General features: G+C 47.8%; 11 protein-coding genes across 11 annotated transcripts; 5 read left to right on the plus strand and 6 right to left on the minus strand.

Moving 5' to 3' along the window:
• Positions 1-1,704: 1,704 nt before the first annotated feature.
• LY89DRAFT_712796 (uncharacterized protein) lies at positions 1,705-3,007 on the plus strand (the record flags this gene model as incomplete). The annotated part of the gene is made up of 3 exons (XM_018218002.1): positions 1,705-2,332; positions 2,431-2,559; positions 2,633-3,007. Exons 1-3 carry the CDS (start codon positions 2,183-2,185, stop codon positions 3,005-3,007), a joined length of 654 nt encoding a protein of 217 aa, XP_018078149.1. The 5' UTR covers positions 1,705-2,182.
• A 773-nt stretch (positions 3,008-3,780) lies between these two features.
• On the plus strand, positions 3,781-4,717 carry LY89DRAFT_3168 (uncharacterized protein). Its single transcript, XM_018206679.1, has one exon. It carries the CDS (start codon positions 4,136-4,138, stop codon positions 4,631-4,633), a length of 498 nt encoding a protein of 165 aa, XP_018078150.1. The 5' UTR covers positions 3,781-4,135; the 3' UTR covers positions 4,634-4,717.
• Positions 4,718-5,394: 677 nt separating this feature from the next.
• LY89DRAFT_692724 (uncharacterized protein) lies at positions 5,395-7,026 on the plus strand (the record flags this gene model as incomplete). Its single annotated transcript, XM_018216587.1, has 3 exons — positions 5,395-5,452; positions 5,504-6,185; positions 6,279-7,026. 3 exons carry the CDS (start codon positions 5,395-5,397, stop codon positions 7,024-7,026), a joined length of 1,488 nt encoding a protein of 495 aa, XP_018078151.1.
• A 1,074-nt stretch (positions 7,027-8,100) lies between these two features.
• LY89DRAFT_726856 (uncharacterized protein) lies at positions 8,101-10,353 on the plus strand (the record flags this gene model as incomplete). Its single annotated transcript, XM_018219092.1, has 2 exons — positions 8,101-8,272; positions 9,536-10,353. 2 exons carry the CDS (start codon positions 8,101-8,103, stop codon positions 10,351-10,353), a joined length of 990 nt encoding a protein of 329 aa, XP_018078152.1.
• A 300-nt stretch (positions 10,354-10,653) lies between these two features.
• LY89DRAFT_3279 (uncharacterized protein) lies at positions 10,654-13,442 on the minus strand. Its single transcript, XM_018206762.1, has 5 exons — positions 13,094-13,442; positions 12,821-13,036; positions 12,452-12,765; positions 11,669-12,402; positions 10,654-11,618 (listed from the first exon to the last, which is right to left on the minus strand). Exons 1-5 carry the CDS (start codon positions 13,287-13,289, stop codon positions 10,955-10,957), a joined length of 2,124 nt encoding a protein of 707 aa, XP_018078153.1. The 5' UTR covers positions 13,290-13,442; the 3' UTR covers positions 10,654-10,954.
• On the minus strand, positions 13,199-13,768 carry LY89DRAFT_679115 (uncharacterized protein). The gene is made up of 2 exons (XM_018213806.1): positions 13,542-13,768; positions 13,199-13,473 (listed from the first exon to the last, which is right to left on the minus strand). The coding sequence occupies exons 1-2, from the start codon at positions 13,665-13,667 to the stop codon at positions 13,363-13,365; spliced, it is 237 nt and encodes a 78-aa protein (XP_018078154.1). The 5' UTR covers positions 13,668-13,768; the 3' UTR covers positions 13,199-13,362.
• A 479-nt stretch (positions 13,769-14,247) lies between these two features.
• Positions 14,248-15,297, minus strand: LY89DRAFT_633492 (uncharacterized protein). The gene is made up of 2 exons (XM_018211345.1): positions 14,752-15,297; positions 14,248-14,690 (listed from the first exon to the last, which is right to left on the minus strand). Exons 1-2 carry the CDS (start codon positions 15,153-15,155, stop codon positions 14,321-14,323), a joined length of 774 nt encoding a protein of 257 aa, XP_018078155.1. The 5' UTR covers positions 15,156-15,297; the 3' UTR covers positions 14,248-14,320.
• A 135-nt stretch (positions 15,298-15,432) lies between these two features.
• On the plus strand, positions 15,433-16,758 carry LY89DRAFT_604022 (uncharacterized protein). The gene is made up of 4 exons (XM_018210340.1): positions 15,433-15,715; positions 15,771-16,029; positions 16,121-16,344; positions 16,395-16,758. Exons 1-4 carry the CDS (start codon positions 15,632-15,634, stop codon positions 16,608-16,610), a joined length of 783 nt encoding a protein of 260 aa, XP_018078156.1. The 5' UTR covers positions 15,433-15,631; the 3' UTR covers positions 16,611-16,758.
• Positions 16,759-16,808: 50 nt separating this feature from the next.
• Positions 16,809-17,672, minus strand: LY89DRAFT_679117 (uncharacterized protein). Its single transcript, XM_018213807.1, has one exon. It carries the CDS (start codon positions 17,627-17,629, stop codon positions 16,865-16,867), a length of 765 nt encoding a protein of 254 aa, XP_018078157.1. The 5' UTR covers positions 17,630-17,672; the 3' UTR covers positions 16,809-16,864.
• A 455-nt stretch (positions 17,673-18,127) lies between these two features.
• On the minus strand, positions 18,128-19,365 carry LY89DRAFT_776044 (uncharacterized protein; the record flags this gene model as incomplete). Its single annotated transcript, XM_018222004.1, has 3 exons — positions 18,128-18,905; positions 18,962-19,284; positions 19,351-19,365. 3 exons carry the CDS (start codon positions 19,363-19,365, stop codon positions 18,128-18,130), a joined length of 1,116 nt encoding a protein of 371 aa, XP_018078158.1.
• Positions 19,366-19,825: 460 nt separating this feature from the next.
• LY89DRAFT_633499 (n-ethylammeline chlorohydrolase) lies at positions 19,826-21,302 on the minus strand (the record flags this gene model as incomplete). The annotated part of the gene is made up of 2 exons (XM_018211346.1): positions 21,014-21,302; positions 19,826-20,957 (listed from the first exon to the last, which is right to left on the minus strand). Exons 1-2 carry the CDS (start codon positions 21,242-21,244, stop codon positions 19,827-19,829), a joined length of 1,362 nt encoding a protein of 453 aa, XP_018078159.1. The 5' UTR covers positions 21,245-21,302.
• Between the last annotated feature and the right edge of the window lie 873 nt (positions 21,303-22,175).

Here is a 22,175-nt window from a genome sequence, read left to right on the forward strand (position 1 = left end):
GTAAGTCTGACATCCAGCTAACTTTCAGCCATGCGCCGGTACATGGCTGAAGTTCGGGAGACGGGAGAGAAGGTTTGGGCTGGCATGATAGCCCAGGATCCTCGACGGTCAAGAGGAGCAGCGGAATTAAGTGTGCTGTGTTTGGTTGATGTGTTCTTGAGACGGGAACTAGGAAAGTTTAAAAGATGGGGTCTCGGGCTACGGATGGCCCGAAGGAGAGATTGTGTGTGCTGAGGCAAAGTACCTTGCAGGCGCAGTTGTGGTTTGGGTCACTGGACTCAAGGAATCAGGGAGGGGATATGATAGTCCTACCCGATCAGAATACAGTGACTTGCAATCGGGATCGGGATGCGCATGCGTTGCTTTACTTCACTCCGTGCTCGGGTCTGGTGGGGGTTAGCTCGTTGCAACCTTGCATGCCTTGCGAACGACGGTTTGCGATGCGGGGTGATTGTGATGTTCAGGCTCGTTTTAGATATTGGGCTTTGGTTCGGGATTCGGTGCGCCTTCGGGGACAGAGGACGATTGAGTGCACAGCTATGATTGAAAGGACGGGGTTTGAACATATGAGAATAGAAGGTGTTCGTAATGTTGACACTCAAAATCATACGATGATTGCCTTTCGAGGGTCCTGGGGAAGTGGGTAATGGGAAACGCGAAACAGGGTACTGTATCGAGAGTGCCGGCTCAGTGGAGATTATGCTTCGGCATTGAGAACCGTCGTCTGGGGGACACGAACATCGTATGAAGAAACCGTTCGTCGTGAATCCTCGCCAGGATGAAGAACGAGGGACGCGAGTCAGGTTGATATTCATCGATCAACATATAGCGCGAGTCGCCCGCAAGACCATGTCTGTGGTTCAGATTAAGGTTCATCATGGCTGTGCGTTGCTCTCGTGTCGAGATCTAGCTCTAACAACCAAGTAGGTATATTTGAGGGTGCATCAGAGACGGGATAATTATAATGTTGATCATGAGGATCGAAATGCGTTTGAAGTGAAGAAGGCTGGGAGTGAGCGCCTGAGAATTGCAAGAAGTTGATTGCGGGGTAGAAGGGAGGGCATTGAAGGATAGGTATAGGTAGTCAGAACTAAGCCAGATTGCACAGTTTTCTCGTCGGATGGGGTCATCGAAGCGCGAGGACGGTGTGTGGTAATGGAATATGGAAAGAGCTTCCTTGTAAACAGATCTGGCAGGCTGGTTGGAATTCTCAAGTAGGACCGAAGGGATAGCTGAAGCGAGAAGCCACACTTGACTTGAGTGTTCCTCCCCTTTTCGCTCGTTTGCTCGCTCGCTCGTGGTCCCGCTTTGGGGTTGGACTCTATTGAAAGAAAATCACCCATACCAAACAGTCCATCCACACTATCAAATCCATCAAAGTCGATAGTCGCAATAATACTGTTTTCTTATCGTTATCGAGCCGACGACCGTTCCCACTTGCGCACCAAGATTGCTGCATATTTTACTCACTCACACTATCAGTTTCCTAATGACGGTCTTGGCATTGGACGGCCTGCTTTTTGTCTTTGCTGGTTGCTGGTTGCTGTTCCCTCAACACTTATTGGCGATTTCGACGAAGGCTGACACCGGCCCATCGGAAACGGTAGCCTCGAGGCGAGCACGTCGGCACGGTGGCCCAATCCCCGAAGCCCAATACTTAACATCGGGGCCTGAGCCACATGCAGTTCGGGATATTGAGGAGCTGTCTCTCGTCCCATTCGCCCATCTGTGGCGGTGTGCACAGACATGGATTTTCGATAAACTTTCTGGACATTCGATAAACTCGATGAGCAACCAATAATCGTCGGAAACTTCATTCCTCCCGGAAATGAAGTTGCTGCTCCTAAGTATTGAAAATACGCAGCAGGTGAACTCTAAAATTCGTGCCTACGATCCCACCAACGGAGACTTTCCGCAAGCCGTCGTTGGTCTCACCCCCTATCAAGGAGCTTCTCGGATAAGAGCTTATGCGGTGGAGCCCCTCCGTTCCGCTCTGTATGCGGCTCTTCCATCAACCTTTGTTGAGCGTTGAGCAAGATCGGGTTCTGATGGGACGCAAAAATTTCTTCGCCATGAATTTTCAGCGAGGACGTGGCATAAAGATCGCCTCCATTCCTCCATTGTCCCAGGCCATGTCTCTTCTTTCAACCCATCGTCGGCCCTCCCGAGACCTCGAGATCGAATGGCCAGAAACAAGGCACTTGCTTTGATATCTTGTGTCGGCTTGTTCGCGATCTGCACGCTCTGCCAGAACACCCTCACATCGCGCGTTAAGCGCCTACACCAATTATGGGGCAGCGGCGGCAATTCTGTTAGACTCGTGTCGAAGTTAGTAAGCACGACGGTGGTGGTTTGACTTCGGCAGCCGGCCGAGTGAACAGGGATGAATCAGATACACACGACTTCTTGACATCAGGACCAGCATCTTAGTTTGTACCGGTTTCGACGAAGAGGGTGTGGAATGCTGTTCATCTGGGAATGACATACGCCCGGGATCTGACGGTGAGGCATGAAGTGATGGGGTTGGTCAGAAAAGACGGTGACTCTCACGGGATGAAAGTATATCCTTCGCAGATGGGGGGTTGCCCATGCATGCAGGTGGCATTGACGTGTTTCTACAACAACAACACAGCTTCAGATGAAACTGCCCAATCTATTCATCGGCTCTCTCTTGGCGCTACTGGTCGAACTGTCTCGCGCCCAGGACCTGAGTAGAGGAGTGATTCGCAAAGAAGGTTGGCAACGGCTATCAAGGGCTGAGATGCCTGCGTCTGGCAATTCGACAATATCCTGGGTCGAAACAGCACGCACGCACGCACGCACTGCCAACTTTTCGTTAGATGCCTCATTCTGGAATATGCAAACTCTCTTCAGATTCGAAACAACTGCTGGCTCTTCTACGGGTGTTCGATCACCGGGTTTCGCTTCGAAATTGAACCTTATTGCTGCGATTCTCAAGTTTGATCCATCCCGCTCTCCTCTAACGACAGCTCTTGATGCCGAGTAAGAATGCTCAGCATGGCAAGTGATGCAAGTCGTGTTTGAGGTTTCAGGCCTGAATCCACGTGGTGCAAGCCTAAACTAAGTTTACTTTCCCTCAGATCCTTCTCGAAACATTCGAAGAACAATGCGAATCGTCAAGACATCCCGGGCGAAAGTATCGAGGTAGGAAGTGACCCACGAGTAAGGCTCGCTCGTCACAATGCGCTGGAGGCATGTTCAAGAGGGGTGATTTCCTGGATGCCAGCAGAGCAATTACCACGACCATGAAAATGATTGGTGCTGCATGGCGATGCCAATATGGATGTCTGGCATGATTCTGCAGGTGTTCTTCATACGTGGAACATCGCGTCTTCACCCGGTCGATGGCAGATAGTCCCTGGGGCTGCCATCCATCCACATGCAATATCAAGACTGGTTCCATTTCTCCATCGTTGTCGTCAGAACAGGATGATTCTGCCCCCTGACGAGACTCACCGTCCCCTCCCCCCTCTTGTTCACCGTCTTCCAACACGAGACTCTGGCACCCTCATTGGACAGGTGAGGCGTCGAAATGGGGGGGCAAGATCTCCCGCCTTGCCTTTCTTGCGTCGCTCGCTTGCCCCTGCGACTTCTCTAGCGCAAACTCTAAATTGGTGCAGAACGACCACAGGACGGTATGGATGGATGCCCTCAGCCAATGAGCGGGCCGACGATGGGGAAACGTCGGAAATTTGACAGCCATAACTGTTGGTTCCGGATTCTTGGGCTGCGGCGGGAAAAAGTGTTTCTGAGATTTGTTTTTTCTCTCCATCATCCAGGATGATTTATACGGCTCGACGCGCAACGCTTTGCCGCACCTGCTGCTGGGTGTGGCTTATGCAAGATGCCCCTCCTTCTGGCCTGCTTACCCCAGAATGGAAGGGTGCGCTATCCGACAATAAATAGCGTCGATGGAAATGAGGGATCGGGTCGGGGAAGGAGAGCACAGAGGAAAAGAGACAGGTCGTATTCGGAGTGATAGTGATGGCGAGCTGGAGAGCGTTATGCAGGTGCAGGTGCAGGATCAAGCCTCACTAGGACTCTGGGAGACACTTCGCATCGTGAGAGAGAGAGAGAAAGCAGATTATGATGCACCCTATGCGCACGTTTGAATATGCTGCGCTCGCTCGCATTGCTGTATCCACCATCACTGGCCTCCTTACCGAGTAGAGTATATCCAGTATATCCTCCGTTCTGGATCAGAGGAAGTGGGCCCATACCAGTTGGCCAGCTCCGTACTGTAATAGACGACGCTTCACGATGCGCGGCGTTTGCCTTGCTTGCTTGCCTCGTCTTCCTCGTTCTTGCTGAGGGCCTCACTTTCTCTACCGTACCCAATGTCCATCTCCATCTCTTCCTTACCCCCCTTTTCCCTGCTCCAACCTCCGTGCACTCAACTCTTCACTACTGCAACGGCTCAGCACCACACACAGGGCCAGCGCTCGCCATCGACGATTTCAGCCCTCTCCCGCTAGAGTCCACCAAACCACATGGCATGGCATGGTCACCGAGGGTCACCGCATCTCGAGCGCACATCCTGGCGAACGACGGCATCCCATCCTTGATCTTCTTTTTATTCCCCTTAGTCCATGTCTGGCTGCCATTGCTCTAATCCCCTTGCAGCTTAGATATTTTCCCGTTCCGGCCTGGGACCCATCCCGGAGCTTGTCACCGACGCCGATGACCGCCAGAATCACCGCCAAGACCAACACCAAAACCAAAACCAAAACCAAAACCGCCCTCTCCCACCCGCCATTAACTCCCAGTCAGTTTGCATTACATGCCACTGCACTGTTCTGTCTGTATGATTGATTGCTCTGCACAGTTGTTGTTGTTGCTGCTACTGCGACTGCGACTGCTACTGCTACTGCTGCTGCTGACTTTCATCCTGGCCCCTGGAACCTGGTTGGTTCTCCTCGACCCTCGTCGTTGCCCCCCCCCCCCCAATGCTGGGCTGCTGATCTTCCCGAGGATTCACCACCCAAATCGTGCCTTTCCTTCTCCGTCCGACCCAAGCTCGACCACACCCAAGTGCGATTCCGTCAACATTACTCTGGGTCCATGATTCATGTTCCGACATGTGCAAACCTCACCGTGTGCCACTTCATACAAGATCAAAGCGATAGAACCCCGTCGTCCCCCCAGAGATATATATCCACACTTCACGAGATTCTTCTGCCGGCCCCGCAACGCTTATCGAGAAGCCTCATCACGCGCCTTTCCTTGCCCCATATTTCACTCCCTTTCCTCATAGCACGTCCCTCTTCACGATCACCACAGACACCCGTGTCAACAGTCAACATCCACCGCCAACATCCAGCTCCGCTGTGTCATGATTCAGTAACTATCATAACCAGTACGCCCACCAAGACAATGACAAGCACCAGTTCCAACAGTCCAATGCCCTTGGAGGAGGAGCCCAGAAAGAAAGGTATGGCATTCTCGTCTTGTGGTTCTACATGGCACATTCTGACTAGCGCAGGCTCTCGCGGAGGAAAGAGATCAGTTACACATCTGAGCAAAGCCCAATTAGCACGAAAGCGCGCCAATGATCGCGAGGCGCAACGAAACATCCGTCAGCGGACGAAGGAGCACATTGAGAACTTGGAGAGGAAAGTCAAAGAGTTAGAGCAAGGCAGTCGCTCAGGGAGCATGGAAAGGGTATTGAAGCGGAACAAGGAGTTGGAAGACGAGGTTGAGAAGCTGCGAGCTCAGATCTCCACTTCCCATACATCGACTCCTCCTTCGCAGACGATATCAGATATACCAGAAGAGTTGTTGATACCGCAAAAGGTGACGTTGGATTGGATGCCGGAGTCGGCCTCGTGCACATGGCCTCAGTCAGTTCCTCCTACCATTCCGGCCCTAGACAATACGAATGCTGAGATCCCAGTGTCGAGTGTGACGTACCCATCCACGGAGGAGGCCACGGCGGCGGGCACGGCGGTGCCGGCTCATATGTACCCTCCTACGAATTCAACAATGGCGTACGACGAAGAAGCATCGCAGACATTATACACGCCCAGTGCGATTCCTATCTGGGAGGATCCCATAGTTTTTGGCCAGCCCGAAACGAGCACGAGTCTTACGAAACCGGTTCCGCAATGGGCTCCCTTTCACCCAGCTTTCAACCAGCCCTCTCGGTTTTCAGACCTCCAACGGTCGTGAGTACTTGATTTATTGATTGTCTGTTCCCTAGATACCACATTTCTAGCCTTCGATTTTATGTTACAGAATATGTATACTGACTTTTACAGTGGTTTCAATGACTTGATGAGTCATCCTTCGTACAACACCAGCTTCAGTAATTCGACATGCTGGCAAAATCAGCCATCAATATACGCGTGGCAGATTTCCACCAAGCTGAAGACCCCAGTCACGTATGTTGACCAATTGATGATGAGTGTGATTCATTCTCAACGCCACCTGGCCATCACCGCGGAAATCACCGGCGAGGAACTCATTGGACCAAACTTCCCATCCGTCCACCTTCTCTTCAACCAACCCGGTCCTGTCGAGAAAAGGCCCTCAAACCTCACCGAAGTCATGGAACGCTACTCTGCCGTTCTCTCAAATCGTGGCTTCGCTCTCATTCCCGAGAAACTTGCCTCCTTCATGTGCATGTACCGTTTCGTACAATGGCAAATCTCCCCAAACTACCAAACCTACCAACGCCTCCACGAATGGCAAGCTCCCCGTCCCTCTCAACTCATGGTCCCGCATCCTGCCTGGATGGACCTCCCTCCCTGGGGCAAATTCCGTGAGAAAGTCATCGAGAATCAAGGAAAGTACGACAACGTTGAGTTCCAGAACGACTACGCGTCGAACCTCTCGGTTAACTTTCCGCATGACCCTATGAAGGCGTTGATTTTTGAGAATGGGCAGATTATCATCTCGCCGGCGCTGGATCGGCATCTGAGTGATATTTCGCACATGTCGATGAAGAAGCCGTTTGCGGATAAGTACCCTGAGTTTAAGGATGTTTGTCGATTTGATGAGGTTTAAACATTTTGGGCTTTATGATTTTATCTTCTTTGCACACAATAATTCTTCACTGTCGTTGCAATATTTTATGGGTATAGGCGTTTCTTCCTCTTTTTTTTTCTATATAGTATATATCTTGGGTTGGTGCGTTTGACTTGCATTTCTTTGGTGGTGGCAGGCAGGCAGGTAGCATTCTTGATTTTTGTTACTGGGAAGGATGGGATGGGATAGGATAGGATCTGACTGGCTGGTGTTAACCGGCATACGCTCTTTCGAGAGTGCACTCGTTGGCGTTTTGGGGAGGAAATGGTATATATCATGTTTTGTACGGGTATTTTGAGGAGGGAGGGGATTCGATTTAGATTTGTGTTTATATATACGGACCCTTATATGCATTGGGGTTAGGGGGAAGGCCAAAGGAGGTGGAGGAAAGATTGGATGTGAAAAGAAACATGAAATCAGAAATGAAAAATATGAATATATACGAATACAAATGAATACATACGAATACACCCCCCAATCTCTTTCTTACACACAGAAAACATCTGCCCTTCTTCACAATGATGCTTCACGATACCTCACTTTCCTCTCATGCCCCTCTCACCTCTCCATCTTATTTACTATCTCACCTTATCAAAAGCCGGAAAATACCCACCCTCCTTTTCCGGCCCCAAATGGACCAGGCTCACGGAAACAAAAGAATCGGATATCCCCTTTCTCCGCCCTGCTTTCCCCCCCGACTCCCACTCCTAGCACCCAGCTTTACCCAGCTTTACCTACCTACCTAGGTATATTGTGACGTGACCTGCTAACAGCACCTCTGGCACGAGAAAATATCGGGTAGATGCTGGCTAGGATGGGGATTAGAGTTCGTGGGGGAATAAGGTTTCGATTTTGGTTTTGGTTTTGTCGGTTTTGTCGGTTTTTCTTGGAGGGGAGAGGGGGTGTGGTGGTCACGGGGATGGTGCGAGGGGTGGGATATATCCAGATCTGAGGTTGGCCGATCGGGATGAGATGGGGATGGGGATGGGGGGTGGAGATGGGGATGGGTGGGGGTTTGGCCGATGGAAAGCGGTGTGATGGGTATTGGGTGCGATGGCCGTGGGGTTCGGAGATTGGATATTGGATATTGGAAGTCGGGAGTTTTGGGAAGAAGGGGTAGGTGAACGCGAGGAGGGAGGTGGGAGGGAAGGGAAAGAGGGAAAGAGAAGAGAAGAGAAAGGCGGAGGAGCGATGGAGGAAGGAGAGGGGAAGGAGGGGAAGGGAGGTATGTGAATGTTATTTGATGCTCGTTTTCTTCATTTTTTTTTTTTTGTAAGAGGCTGTGGGAGAGAGAGCTTCTGATTTGTGGGATGGACATGAGTATACAGTACGTTTTATTTAAATAGATATAGAGTTTTTTTTCTTCGTTATGAGTAAGTGTATATATACATCTGAGTATAGATATGTACTTACTGGATTATAGTTCCTTGCCAAAATTGCTTAGTGGAAAGTTATGAATAGAAGTAGATAAAAACTTTCTGCAATTCCTGCTGGGTTTGAAAATTTGAGTCGTTCGAAGGGATGGTGGTTTAAAGATTGGGGTGTAAGGCTTATTGTACGGAGGTACAGTACATTGGCAGGAATACAGTGTCCCTACTTCCCTGATTATATGTTAATTTCTTGCTACTCGATTATTTTATTTTAACTTGGGTTGAAGAGGAGAGGAGTTATGTTGTTTTGAAGGACTGAATTATTGATGGGCCTTCAGTCTTGGTACATATTCTGCTTGTGCATTTTTTCGAGTCGAAGCTAGTAGCATGCCTCTGTATTTCTCGCAAGCTGACATACGCACAGTACATTAAATAGCAAGAAGAATTTTATCTCATTGTATCAATACTTGACAATAATTCTAATAAACCCAAACCCTCTTTGAAGCAGTGCTTCAGAACAAGTTTTTTTTCACGGAAAAGCGCAGAAAGTTCGTGTAGTAAAAGTTTCTGGGATCAAAGATGTTCTTGGGCAAGCTTTCGGGCACTTGCTTTTCTATCTAGTTCCTGTAGCTTGGAGTCCCTCTTGTGCTTCGCAAAGCATCCCTTTTCAAAGTAAGGTATACGGGCTAGGGTATGTTGCGGGATGTCTCCTTATAGTAGGGGCGGTGGAAAGGCTTCAAAGACGGAACGGAATCTTGCAGATAACATGGACTAAATTGAGAGTAGAAGTTGCTCCGGGTCTTTGTCCCGTCTTTAAATCAACGAGATAGTACTCAAAAATGAAAAATCCCAACAAAGCCTCTGAAAGTTTGTCCAGATTCTTTTCGTGGGTACTGAAGTATCTCTGTTACTGTGATGGGGAACCGCGGTGCTACAAATCTATCTAGACCTCACCTTATTTCAAGCTCCTTCATCAAGTTGACGTCTTGAAGAGATCTTGATGTCGCTGAATTCCGTACCTGCGCATTCAACACCAAGATACACAACATCAAAGCTTCATCATGTCGGAATCAGGATGTCTAGAGTGCCATTTATGGTAGCAAGCTAACTGGATACAGAGACATTGAAGCAACTTCCAATGGGACTGCGAGAGAGAATCTACACAGACGTTCTCCGTCTTCCGGAACAAATCCCTCGCCAAATGCACCCAGTACGCAACCAAACTACGTCAACACGTACCTCGAAATATATCCAGAACGAATCGCAGGACCTCCTCTTCAACGTCAACAGTTTTGAGATTCGAATCATCGGAGAAAATCTTCGTTGGCAACAGCTGAACCATCGTGGCATGCAGAACATTGGAGAATATTGTCCTCACAAGCAGCCTCCAACAGCATTCTACTCCCACAAGAAGGCCCGAGAGACGAGAAATCTCCAACATTTCATACTTATCCGTGAATTCGAAACCGCCGAAGAAGAATTTTTGGCTGCTGCAAAGGTCGTCATCCAGGTTCTCAGCGAGTGTGAAGTGATAAAGAACTTGCACATCCATATCAAGGAGCAAAGGAGACCGTCGGAACTCACGAAGCAGCTGCTGGGCATGTTTCGCGAATTAAGGGGTTGTGAAAATGTCTTCCTGGATGTTTGTAGCACAGGGTGGAGACTCCGACCCAAGTATGCTGCAGACATCGCTTTGGATATGGAATTGGCAAAGGGCGAAATTTCGGAGGGGATATTTCATGACTGTCACCTGTACGAAGATCGGGACCTGTTTGAATACTTCGACGGAGAGGACGAGGAGGATAGCGAATCTGGTTATGATGGCTACGAGAATGCCTGTTCTGATATGGTAGATGCTGGAACGCTATATGATGTTCATTTTGGGGGCGGTAGCCCGATTAGGACGCGGTCGTGTACAGATTGCTTGGCTGATTGAGCACATCATGGAGTTCCAACGGGTTTATCGACATAATAAGTGAACTGCAGCATCACCTCAGCCACGACTTTTCAATCCAAGACTCCTCAGCAGTATCTTCCTAAATCCGTGGAATGATTCATGCCGAGACTCATCCAACGTTGAGCGAATTCACACCATCTGACTCTCACAAGTGTCAGGACCCCCGCTTTGGGTATCCAAGAGTCGGTGTCGCTCCTCGGCTAGGATGAGAGCTGAGGATGCATTGGCGTATCTCATTACTATATGAACCCGAAGTCTAGTCTCCCTCAAGTGGAGGAAAGGCTGTCCTAGATCTCGTGGAGGCAATATTTCCGCTCTTCTGCTCCGCGTCTTCACTTCATATCAAGGTATCCGCCCTTGACTGGATTAGTGATGCAAGGGGCGAACGAGTCGTATCAGCGACGGAATCAGGAACGGAAGCTTCGAGTTATGCGCTTTTGTTCAAGACGTGGCAGTCAAAACGTAAAATACTAGAGATGCAGAACTCCCTCCCATTCGAAGCTGGTTCGGAAGACTCAATCGACAAGGCTTCAGCTGAAGAGACCAGCTTTTCTCCAACTACAGCCTCAGTAGATCTATGTCAAGAAGGATAATTCATGCTGACATCAGTCGGCAACCCCATCAGATCTTCCGACGCCCATGGATCAGGTGCAAAGCTCCACATGTCGTCCATGTCCCAATTAAAGCTGGTCTGCGAAAGTAGCGGATCGTATATTGTCGGATCGTAGTCGAACTGACTCGGTGGGGCTTGGATAAATGGCGCGAAGTCGAGGGGGCTGTCGCCAGTAGATGCCTGAGAGTGCTTACCACTGGTGGTGCTTTCTTGGTCTTCTTGGAGAATTTGCTGACCGCTGGATATTGTGGAAGGTATGTCGGTCTCGGGGTGTGTTATTGGTGTCGTGGTTTGTGTGTTGAAGTTGGAGAATAGAGACCTATCCGATCCCTGAGATGGTGAGATGAAATCTGGTTGCACAAGGTCATCGCTTTCAGGTATCCTCTTCATCCTCCGACTCGATTGTGGGGGTACTCTTGCCACGACACGTGTGGCGATACTGTAGAGCTCTTTGCACATACTTATCGTCGGAGTAGCGGCGAACGAGGTCCCTGGCTGAACAGAATGATCGATGAACGAAATAATCAAATTCATCAAACCAATGTCTGAAGTCGCATGTTGATCATGTGGGTTTGAGAGGATATTCGCGAAAAGAACGAGGCTCGCGCTGAGTGGGTAATAAAGTGCTAACCTACGGTCCAGGTCAGCATGATTAGCTTGAAAAGCAGAAGCATTACGAACCACATCAGATGTTGATTATGCATAGTGTTGCTGCTGAAAGTATCCAGTAGTCGAATTGTTCTTCGTGCTGCAGCAAGACATAGCAACTGGCTGGCATAGATTCTGGGATTCAGTACCGAGCGCGGGTCGTGGTCCGCTATACCCGCAGGTTTGCCATCTCTGGATGAGTCTGGAAGTCCTGGACATCGGTGTAGCAGTATTACAGCGTCCAAATATGTGAAGTGTATCATGACCACGGAGACGTATTGCTCATCTGAGCACTCGATTGGATGCTCTGGTCGAATATCAATTGGTATTGAATCTCGCCAGCGCTGAAGATGATTATCCAGTTTGCCAAGAATTTTCATGCGATCCACTTCTGACTTGGTTTGTCCACTAGCCGAATATAACTCCGTGTATATACGACTTCCGATGATAGCTAATCTGACCTGATCCTGAAAAATGTCATAAACTTTCGCTCCAGTGGGGGACTGTATTAATCCAGGCTTCTTGGGCGGTAAATCAACGGCAATATCATCATCATTTATGACAGATGGTCGGCCTAGATTATGGCTACATGCTTTCTCCAATAGATAGAACACCCAGAAGACATTCCGTCGTTGTTCAATCTCCTCGGGAGCAAGGCCGGTGCCACTTGAATTACGGTGTAGGCCCAAAGTATTTACTAGACATCCGACTGCAGAGGTCATAGCGTAGGCTGGTTGGGGATTAGGGCTCGAGGTTGCGATAAACAGCTATCATGTGTTAGTATACTCACGGCTATCACGTATTCCCGGGACTTGCCATGATGGTCAGGGCTTGCATTGCCATTAGATTGGCCTCTTTGAAAAATAAGTCGTGGAAACAGGAGCTCGCATTACGGAAATATTCGACACCAGTCTCCTGAGCGACTGATGTATAATCGACGAGGCAGCTCCTTCTTATGTGCGCCTCTTGCTGAAGTTTTGTTCTACTGCTACCTAAACATAATACTCCATTGAACAATGCGTACCACGCGCTGCTTGTTGGAGGATTTGCAGAGTATTGTTGTTGGAAGTAAGAATTGAACACCGTCCGATTTAGGATCGGGAAGAAGTTATTGAAAGTTATGAAGAAGCCTAGTCAGAGTATAAGCTCTAGATCACACTGGATTAATCTCAACCTCCCACTTACAGTTAACATATTGTAAAGCAACATCCTTCGAGGGAAGTGGTGAGTGCTGCGACCGCGGTGTGGGGTACCAGAGATCTGCATCGCCGCGACCCCAGTCTCTGTAATCAGAGTTCGACAATTTGTCAAAGAGCTGAGCTAGCTCATTTTTATCACCTACTTTTTCTGAGATCCAACGAAGTCCTCGTGGAGCAAAAATTGAAAATCCAGAGGCCAAGCCTAGAAAGAAAGGACAAGATGAGTATGCGGACATGTCTAAGGGGGTTCACCACATACCGATGAAGTTTGGAGACCCTCTCGCATCAATAACTAGGTTCGAGAGGTGGTTGGACAGCTCCGCCTGGCTTTCAATCCTTTCAGATGAACTCTTCTCTTCTTCTTTCTCCTCTTCCTTCCATTCTACTGGCTCTGTTGTCGCATGTAACCGAGAAGTAATTAGAGCAGACTCCATGCGTTTGATTCGGTCTTCCATTTCACTGAAGTATGCCTCTCCCTTGCTTTTGTCAAAATCAGCCTCCACCCAACTATATATGCAACTAGACTTTTCAGTACTTGGTCACTCTTCGCCTCTTTCTCTCCACCGGCGTCGTAGTACAGGGTAGTTGTCGAGCAATGCATCGCGAGCAACTTCCATCGTCCGTTCTTTGGCATTTTATCTGCAAATCGGTTAGCATTTGCGGATAGGATGAAAGTCTAGCGACAGATTCCACGCTGGAGGACATGCCTTCATTTGCTTGCACGAGTCACACGACGTTCGGTGATTTCGCGACCATGAAAGAGGCTTCGAGGGAGTAGTTGTAGTAGTCGCCATCTCGTGAGTCGAGATGACGTTTTCCTCGGGGTCGTTCATCTTCGGTCAGGGTGACGGCGCTCAGCAAAGGTAGCTTCTTTGAGGGAGGACTTTGAAATGCACAAAGTGCCGCGCAAGGTGGGACATTGAGAGCACAGAGAAGTTTGAGGCATAGGGAGGAAGAGCGAGGCTGTGCCTCACAGATTGCCTAGACTTAGATGACTAATCTAATTATCCTAGCCTTGTGGGTTACGTCAGCCAACTTCAGCCAACTTCACAACTTATCAGGATAATTTTAGTCGAAATAAAATATGGCAACTCATTGTACGTCGTCTCATAGCAATTGTTGCTGTAAGTTTGTTGCACTTCCATTTACAGTCTTTCAGTGCATCCGTGCGGCTCAAGGTTGACGCTCAGTGACTGTATCTCCATTGCCTTGAAATCTACCCTCTTACTTGGATCGTAGGTTTTGTAAAGGGAAGAATAATAGATGAATGCGTGTGAATATATCTATGTTGTCCAATTTCAAGATGGGTGGTATCATGGGGTGAACGCGGGGTAAGTTTCCAGGTTTCGAACGCGGGGTAGTTTTAGGGCACAATGACAATGCTTAATAAACAGCCAGAATCTCCGTCTCTTTGGTAGTGAAAATATTATACTTCATATCTATGATACAAACAGAATATATTACAGTATTAGTGCCAGACTTTACTTCATTTAATTGCGCTCTTCTCCTTGACACCCACTCTCTTCCCAATCCATTCGCTTTTGTGTCCCTTTTCCAAATCAGCAGCTATGAAATCGACACAATTTTCGAGCACGGCAAAATAACTCTGCCCTTGGACCATAACATTCAGATAATTCCCTATCAACGGCACCCATCGAAACTTTTGAGTCCACGCTGGCGGAGCGTTAGCTCTGGCCACGAGATTGTCGGCAGAAGTATCCGCAGCAGGAGGAAATTGAGCAGTGTCGTATTTAGGATTCATTTGGGATGCAGCGAAGAGCGACCAAGCGAGGTCATCAGCCGCATATGATTTGATGAGCTGATAGTTTCCTCTGTGAGCAGGGAAGAGAGGCATGCTAGAGAACCGCGTTAGATTCCAGAAAGTTTACATGTCCGTCTGCACACTAAAAAACTTACTAATCGAGGAGGATATGCGGTTTCTTTGGACTATCCAGAATGCCAAATCCACTCATGAGCCAACACCTAATAGGCCCAGTGCCACGCTCTCGTCCGGCGTCCACAATAGCCTTCACGACAGCCGTAAAGATGGCTGGAAACTCACCCTGAGAAGAGAAACTTGTGGTTGCCGGCAAGCCAGCAGCATTGACAACAGCATCGCAGTTATTGGAGAGGATCGCAGCTTTAATGGCCTCGCTATCGCTCGCAGAACCGACGACAACGGAAGTGATTTTTGATTTGGCTTCAGGGGAGATTTTGGTTGGCGAGCGGACATAAGCGATTACTTGGTGATTATGCGCAAGGAGGGCAGGGAGCAAACGAGAGCCAACGTTGCCAGTAACGCCTAGGAGGAGGACTTTCATCCTGATTGAGAGGGGGGATAATGTACGAGAGAGGCGGTGATGAATTGAGAGAATAGGATGAATTGTGAAATTAGTAATAGCAGATGATTGATATTGAGTATTTTCCTTAATAACCAACTGAGCAGGCAATACTTATATGGATTCGATGGTTTAAGGGGGGCTGTTCGCTTATTTACACGCTAGGTAGTTCGGATGCTTACGATCTCCGAAAGTTCCTTATTAGTGATTATTCTCGCTTAGAGACGGACATCCGCCCATCACAACACGCCGTGCTGTACCGCAAATGTGCCATACGTGCCCGACTTATCTCGGTAGCAACGGTACCGTACCAATAATTTCGGTAGCAATTCGATTACACTGGATCCTAGTCTCCTTTGACAACCCGAGATGTCGAGACTTAAAAGGGTTGAAATACGATGTCTACTACTGGACATCATGTCCTTTTGCAATTGACTTGCTAACAATTTGGCGTCATCATGAGCAATTCGGCCACAGTAGGCGCCAAATGGGCCAATACTCCATATTCCTTTATTGAAACACCGAAGCATAAGGAAAGAAAGGTGGCAGTTACTTGAGCTTATGCGAGACTGGTATCACATTTACTGACTGCTATAGACTGGGTATACGAATCCTTATATGGAGACGGCTAGTGAGATGTGTGTAGTTCACAACGCCCTCCTCCGTGGCCTCAACAGCATATATATCCAGGGACCAAATGTTCACCCTTCAGATTGCATGGATTTCATTGGTTATAGTTTGTGTTGGCATTCTGCAATTCATGAACATCACACCAGTGAGGAAGAACAATTCTTCCCTGAAATCGAAGAAGCCGTTGGAGAGAAAGGCCTACTCGATGGTAATGTCGAACAACACAGTAAGCAAGAGTCTTCCTGAGAACTACGCATTTCCATACCGCCTCGTCTTCTTTCCAGTGGATGAACATTGCTGACATAAATGAAACTTAGAGTCCTTTCAAGCAGGTTTAGATGATTTCAAAGGCTACCTCGAAGGCCTGGCTGGCAAAGAAGCATCATTCGATGCTGCTCATCTCAACGGCATCATCGAGTCACTTGCTCCAGCACTTTGCAACCATCTTTCATCTGAGATCCAGGATCTTCTGGCGCTTAGCAAATATGGAGATAAACTTCCAATAGAGGACCTTTGGGGAAAAGAAGGGAAGCGTACTGTGGCATGTCCAGAATCCCGACATCTTGAAATTCTTCTCGCTAACCCTACCAGACTTCAATGACGAAATTCAAAGCGCTTCCATTCTTCTTCCTCAATCTCGATATTACGCATGAAGATTATCTGTGGAAGGATTGGCCTCCTGTTCCCAGTCCTGCAAGATGGGTCATCACTCATTGTCTCACATTAAAGCATCAAGGATACTGGAAGTTTGCTAGCTGCGATCAACGCGGCGTACCAAAGCCTCTTTACGCGCCTGGTCCACGTTGATGATTAGAAGTTGCTTGCTGCGAATTTGGCGTATGGGTTGTTAACTAGCGGTTTCCATACATATCGGGAGTATACGAGAACATTGTATCTCAATAATGTACGATGTAATTTCGAAGAAGCAGAAGAAGAAGATTACTCAAAGAGACACAGAACTTATCCAGATTTCCAGCACAAGATTTTGTAGCCCTGAGGGATGTTCTGCCAAATGTTTTAGAGCGCCTTCATTTTCTCTAACCACTATGTACATTCCGCACCTAGGCACTGCTTGATTCGAAATCGACTTTTACCCCTCGGCTGCGTAAGACCGCCAAGACCTCTTGATCTCCAGCCACCGCCAAACTATAATCCAGAGGACACACATCAAAGACGTTCACTTTGAAAGCTTCTAGCAATGGAAATGAAGCGAGCAGTTCTGCCAATGGTTGTATAGTTGCTCCATGATCTGCTGAACACAACTGCTGTTTCGTTCCATTACTTCCTCTCCACAGTGTTTGGATAAGGAGATCGAAAAAGTTTGCGAAAACGTTGAAACAAGTCCGTTTTGGCTTCAAGAGTTCTGGATTCGAAGAGTGTTTGCAGACAGGATAGAAGTCGATGACCAATTCCTTCACGTGATCACGAAGCCATGCCTTTTCCAACTGGGAGAGGAACGAGTCTATCGATAACTCATTGACCTCAAAATGATGCGTCTTGAGACTGATCAGCGGTAGTCTAATGAAGCTGTATGTTTCCTCGTATATTTGGCGGCTGACTAGGCGCAAGGCAAGAAAGCCCGACGCAGGTAGGCGAGTTCTCCTGGGGCAGCTGGTGTAAGTCAAGTCTCGAATCTTGACGTCCGTTTCGTCCGATCCAGATCCAAGAGCATAGAAAGATCTTCTACTGAGATTATTATGGTGACAGCCGTGTCGCGCGTGATAGTGGTACTGGAAGGCTGGTTCGCGAATTGCGAAGGAGTATTGGTAAATTTGGATTCGAATCTCGGTAGGGAGCTCCAAAAATGGGAAGATAGCTGGAGGCATGATACTTGTCTGACGAAACAATTATGGGAGAGATCAATTCCGGTATACTTTTGCAATTTCAGAATCGTGACGGGGACAGCTTTTGCTTTATAAGCGTACATTGTGGCTCAGCCACCACCAGAAGTGAATCACCAGAAGAAAGCCTTGCAGCAGCAGCCGAAAAAGTTCACCGAGACGGAAGAGCCAATAATAACTCTGACATGAGAATATCAATAAGAGAGAGAGACGGGTACATTATGATGAGAGATCACGTACGCTGCCTGATAGACTTGTTTGAATGACAAATCTGGTTCAGCACCGTAGGGCTAGTTTTGAGGAGCTGACTACAATTTTCGATTTGATCACTTAAATTGACCCCGACAATAAGAAGGCTGTAGATGTCGTCAGGAGCGACGCGCATTTAGTAGGAATGGAGGTTTCAAATTCAGTGTCTTGATACATTCTTAGTTTAATTTAGTATCCCCTCTCAGGGCGGAAAGGTGGCCCCTTGAACCTCCCTCAAAAATCCTCAGAATCGTAATCGTAATGGGAACCGTACAATTCGTCAGCTTTTGTACACTGCTCACATTCATATCCAGAGATGACGGGGCAGAATTTCAGAATCGGCGGATCGAAGTAAACTCCCTCTTTCTCTTTCATGATGATATGTTGCTTGTATGCCTTCCTCATCGACCCAATTTGAGGATAGCCGCCGTTGTTGGAGTAGTATGACTCCATCTTTGCAGATTTTCCAAATTCTGTGATACTCTCCGGACCGTCCCAACAGAATAGAGAGACATCTGTCGGAAGAGAGCGTGGTTCGGGTATTTCTTCAGGAAAAGGATGATCGGGTCTAGAGTGATCGGGACATTTCATCACAATTGTTATTGTCTCTAAGTTGGGAAAAAACTTGATGACAACTTCGGGCAGTTTGTGTTTTAATCCAAAATGGGAGTCGAAGGCAAGATGTTTGATTTTCCCCAAGGCGCCTGGTGTGAAGAGATGTACGAAGTCTCCGAATTCGCGAAAGTCGGGCGCAACTACGAAATAGAGAATATCTTTTGCAGGATCGGCTCGGTGGTAGGAGATGAAACTCGTGGTATCGGGTCTCCAGCTGAAGGTCTTCAGTGCCTCAATTCTCGACTCTCGGCAAACCTGGAGGATCACCGGTGGTGGACAGTGTACAAGCATTTTAGGCACCTGGGATTCGCCGCCTTTTGCGAGTTCAGACAAGTCGGTCCGCAGGTCATTCTTTGGCCATAAAGGTACAACACGAGAGTCTGGCATAGCTTCTTTCCTGTTCAGTATGTCAGGACTATGAAAATTTCAACATCGAAGGAGACTCTTTTGTACCAGATTTTCAGACGCAACTCAGGCGGCAATTTTGGGAATAACGTGAATCTATCGAATTGGCAATACTTGTGGCTTTGTCGTAGAATGGCATTGACCGCAGGAACAGCAGACTGGACGGACTTGAGCGCACTTGAAAGAGAAGTCTGGGAATAGGTTTCGCCTGTGTGAAGAGCTTCTGGCATTGCGGCCGTCAAGGATTCCGCAAGAACTTGCGCTTTGCGAGCTAGGTCGGCAAGCTGATGTGCTTTTCGCATGAAGACTTCGACGGACATGGATTGCTCGTTGAATGTAGACGTGGAGGCTTCAACGGAATTGACCTCATCCTGGAGATAATTAGCATGAGAATACTTGCGCAAGTCGAGCCTGCACAAAAGTAAAGATACCCTTACCTCGTTGGTGACCATGGGAGATTGCGACTATGGAATCCTCAGTATGTTGGCAAGTTCTCAACTTCTCGCTATCGCTATCGCTGTTGATTTTGCTGAAGTTGGCAGGTCAAGACGAGTCTTCGTGGAAGGCTTTTAAAGCCGCCTAGCGAGAAGAAATCACACGAAGCAATAAGAAGCTTACTCCAACTTCAATGTTTCATCTAACAAAGGATATTAAGAAGTTGCCCAGTCAATATGTGGTTCTCAAAGAGCGGTATTGAAAGGGTTGTGATCAGAAGCTCTGAATCGAAAGTACTACGATATCAGATCTATAAAAGTCACAACCATTGAGCAGTTCTAGTTGGATCTTGAACTTACAAGAGGCGTCAAACATACAGAAGACACTTGTCTTCTTCACCGAATCTATTCCCATCAGAGTTTGGTCCCACGTACACATGGAATAGGCTTTGTTGAAAGACTGATTGAGCAGACGAATCTCATGAATTCTTCTTCCGCTCACTAGTCACTGCCGGCATCGAAGCTACTAGATCATGGAACAAAGTATCCATATGCTTCCGAATCTGCTCTTCGTCCACCCCAAGGACCGTTCTTCCTTGCACCACGATCTTCCCATTCACAATTACGGTATCCACTGCTGACCCGTTGCATCCAAACACGAGATGACTCTCAAGCATTCGTCTTCGTTGCTCCACAGGCTCTTTGAGCAGCGGTGTGAACATCATGTCCTTCCTCAGGTCCAACAAGATCAAATCAGCTTTCTTACCAATCGCCAATATACCAGCGTCGATACCCAGTGCTTTTGCCCCATTGCTGGTGGCCATTCTCAAGATCTGACTCGGCTGTCCTAGCGATGCATCTTCAAGGGTTACACGCTGCATGAAGGAAGTGATTTTCATGGTCTCAAACATATCCGTCGAGTTATGGCATTCGCACGCATCAACCCCAAGGCCGATATTGATACCCTCTTTAAGCATGTCCTCAACTTTGGCAATCCCATTTCCGAGCTTTGCGTTCGAACCTGCGTTGTGTGATACTGAAGTACCAGTCTCAGCCAATAATCGAATTTCGTTGTCAGAAAGATGAACGCAGTGGGCTGCCACACAATCAGGCCCAAGGATTCCAGCTTCGTATGCCATCTCTACAGGCCGCTTGCCGAATCGCTTGATGCTATCTGCGATTTCTGTCCTGCTCTCACACAGGTGGATGTGAACTCCTATTCCTAGTTCTTTCTTCATGCGTCCAATTTCAGCAAGCAAAGGCGCATCGGATAGAGGCATCCATTCGAGCCCAAGCCAGACTCTGATGCGACCGTCTCCGAGGTTGTTGTTTCGATGGAAGGCTTGGACATTGTCAGCGACAGAATCAAGATTGTGCTCAGGAAGGGCAATATCGTTGCTGATAACAGCGCGAATGCCAGTCTGTAATGCAGCACTGGCAAGCGAGTCGAGATGGCGGTACATGTCGTTCACTGTGGTTGTTCCAGATTTCAGAGCTGTAATGTAGGAGTGCAGCGCTGCTGTTCGGCATGTCTCTGGTGTGAGAGCACGAATTGAAGGATACCAGATTCTATCTAGGTACTCCCACAGAGGTAGATCATCACCATAGCCCTTTGAATGTCAGTGTTGCTGTCTTTATAGGAGATCGCGGTGATGAGAATACAGACCTTGGCAACCGAAGTGTGGAAGTGCAAGTCGACTAGACCTGGCATTACGAGCTTATCTACACCATCAATGATTGTCGTCTGTCCGTCATAATGGTCTAGAACCGTATCCTGTGACCAAGAGTCGATGCTGAAGATTTTGTCGCCACGAATGTCGATGACTCCTGGGTAGTAGAATGTGTCTTTGTCATCGAGGGTTAGAATACTTGTATTTTGAATCACTATTCGAGTCATGCTGGATATCAGGACACGAAAGTTAGTTCTTATTGTACGTGATGTACCAGAATTCAAGTCCGAACCGGACAGTGATGAAAGTTCTCTCTAAAGTGGGATGAAAGCGCCTTCTTAACTTACGTGCGTCATACTAGCTTTCGGGAAAGACGCCTTTCGTGAAGCAATGTCTCAGAAATAAGGAAATATAAATCTCTGGAGACTAGGCAGTCTCAGTATTCAGTCATAGTGTTGTTTCACAGAGACTCTGACTGAAAATCTCCAGAGAGCTCGGCCAATCACGTGAGATGTACAAGATGTCATTATAGCTACGTTATAGAAGCTTTGTTAAGCCTCCCATATCTCACCAAAGTATTAACAATTGACAAAAGTCCAAGAAAAAAATTATATTGTATTCTGGGAAAAGACTGTTCTAGGCCGGAGAAAGAGCGCCCTCCCCAACTGGTAACAAATGAACGAAAAATAATTCAAAGAAACTCGTTCATTGTCACCCAGAGAGGTATTTGCTAGTGGAATCTCTTGCTTTTCCATCATTCGAATTCTTGATATTCCAAGGTGAGGGGTACATTGACCCCGCACTTCACGTGCCTGGTGGTAAAAGAGTTTTTCGATACTTCATACTGTGTGTAATGTTCAGATCTATCTAAACAACTCGACATACAGAGCGCTTTTCGTGCAACAACATCTTGTGGGACCATGCTATTTTGACTCATATGACAGCGGCCACTCCTGGCATCCTCGCTAAGCTCAGGGGGAAACGAGACGAACGAAAAGGATTTCAAGAATAATGGAGCAATGAAACAATTGGCGAAGGAGTAAGTGAAGCTGCTCTTACTCGGCTCAACGGTTCCGGAGAATCTATTCTGTGTGTATCCTCTGTGAATAATTATAGGTCTGGAATTGGCGGTGATAGGGCTCTGATTATCATGCAGTC

Source organism: Mollisia scopiformis, assembly GCF_001500285.1.
Source record: "Mollisia scopiformis unplaced genomic scaffold LY89scaffold_1, whole genome shotgun sequence".
NCBI classification, from domain to species: domain Eukaryota; kingdom Fungi; phylum Ascomycota; class Leotiomycetes; order Helotiales; family Mollisiaceae; genus Mollisia; species Mollisia scopiformis.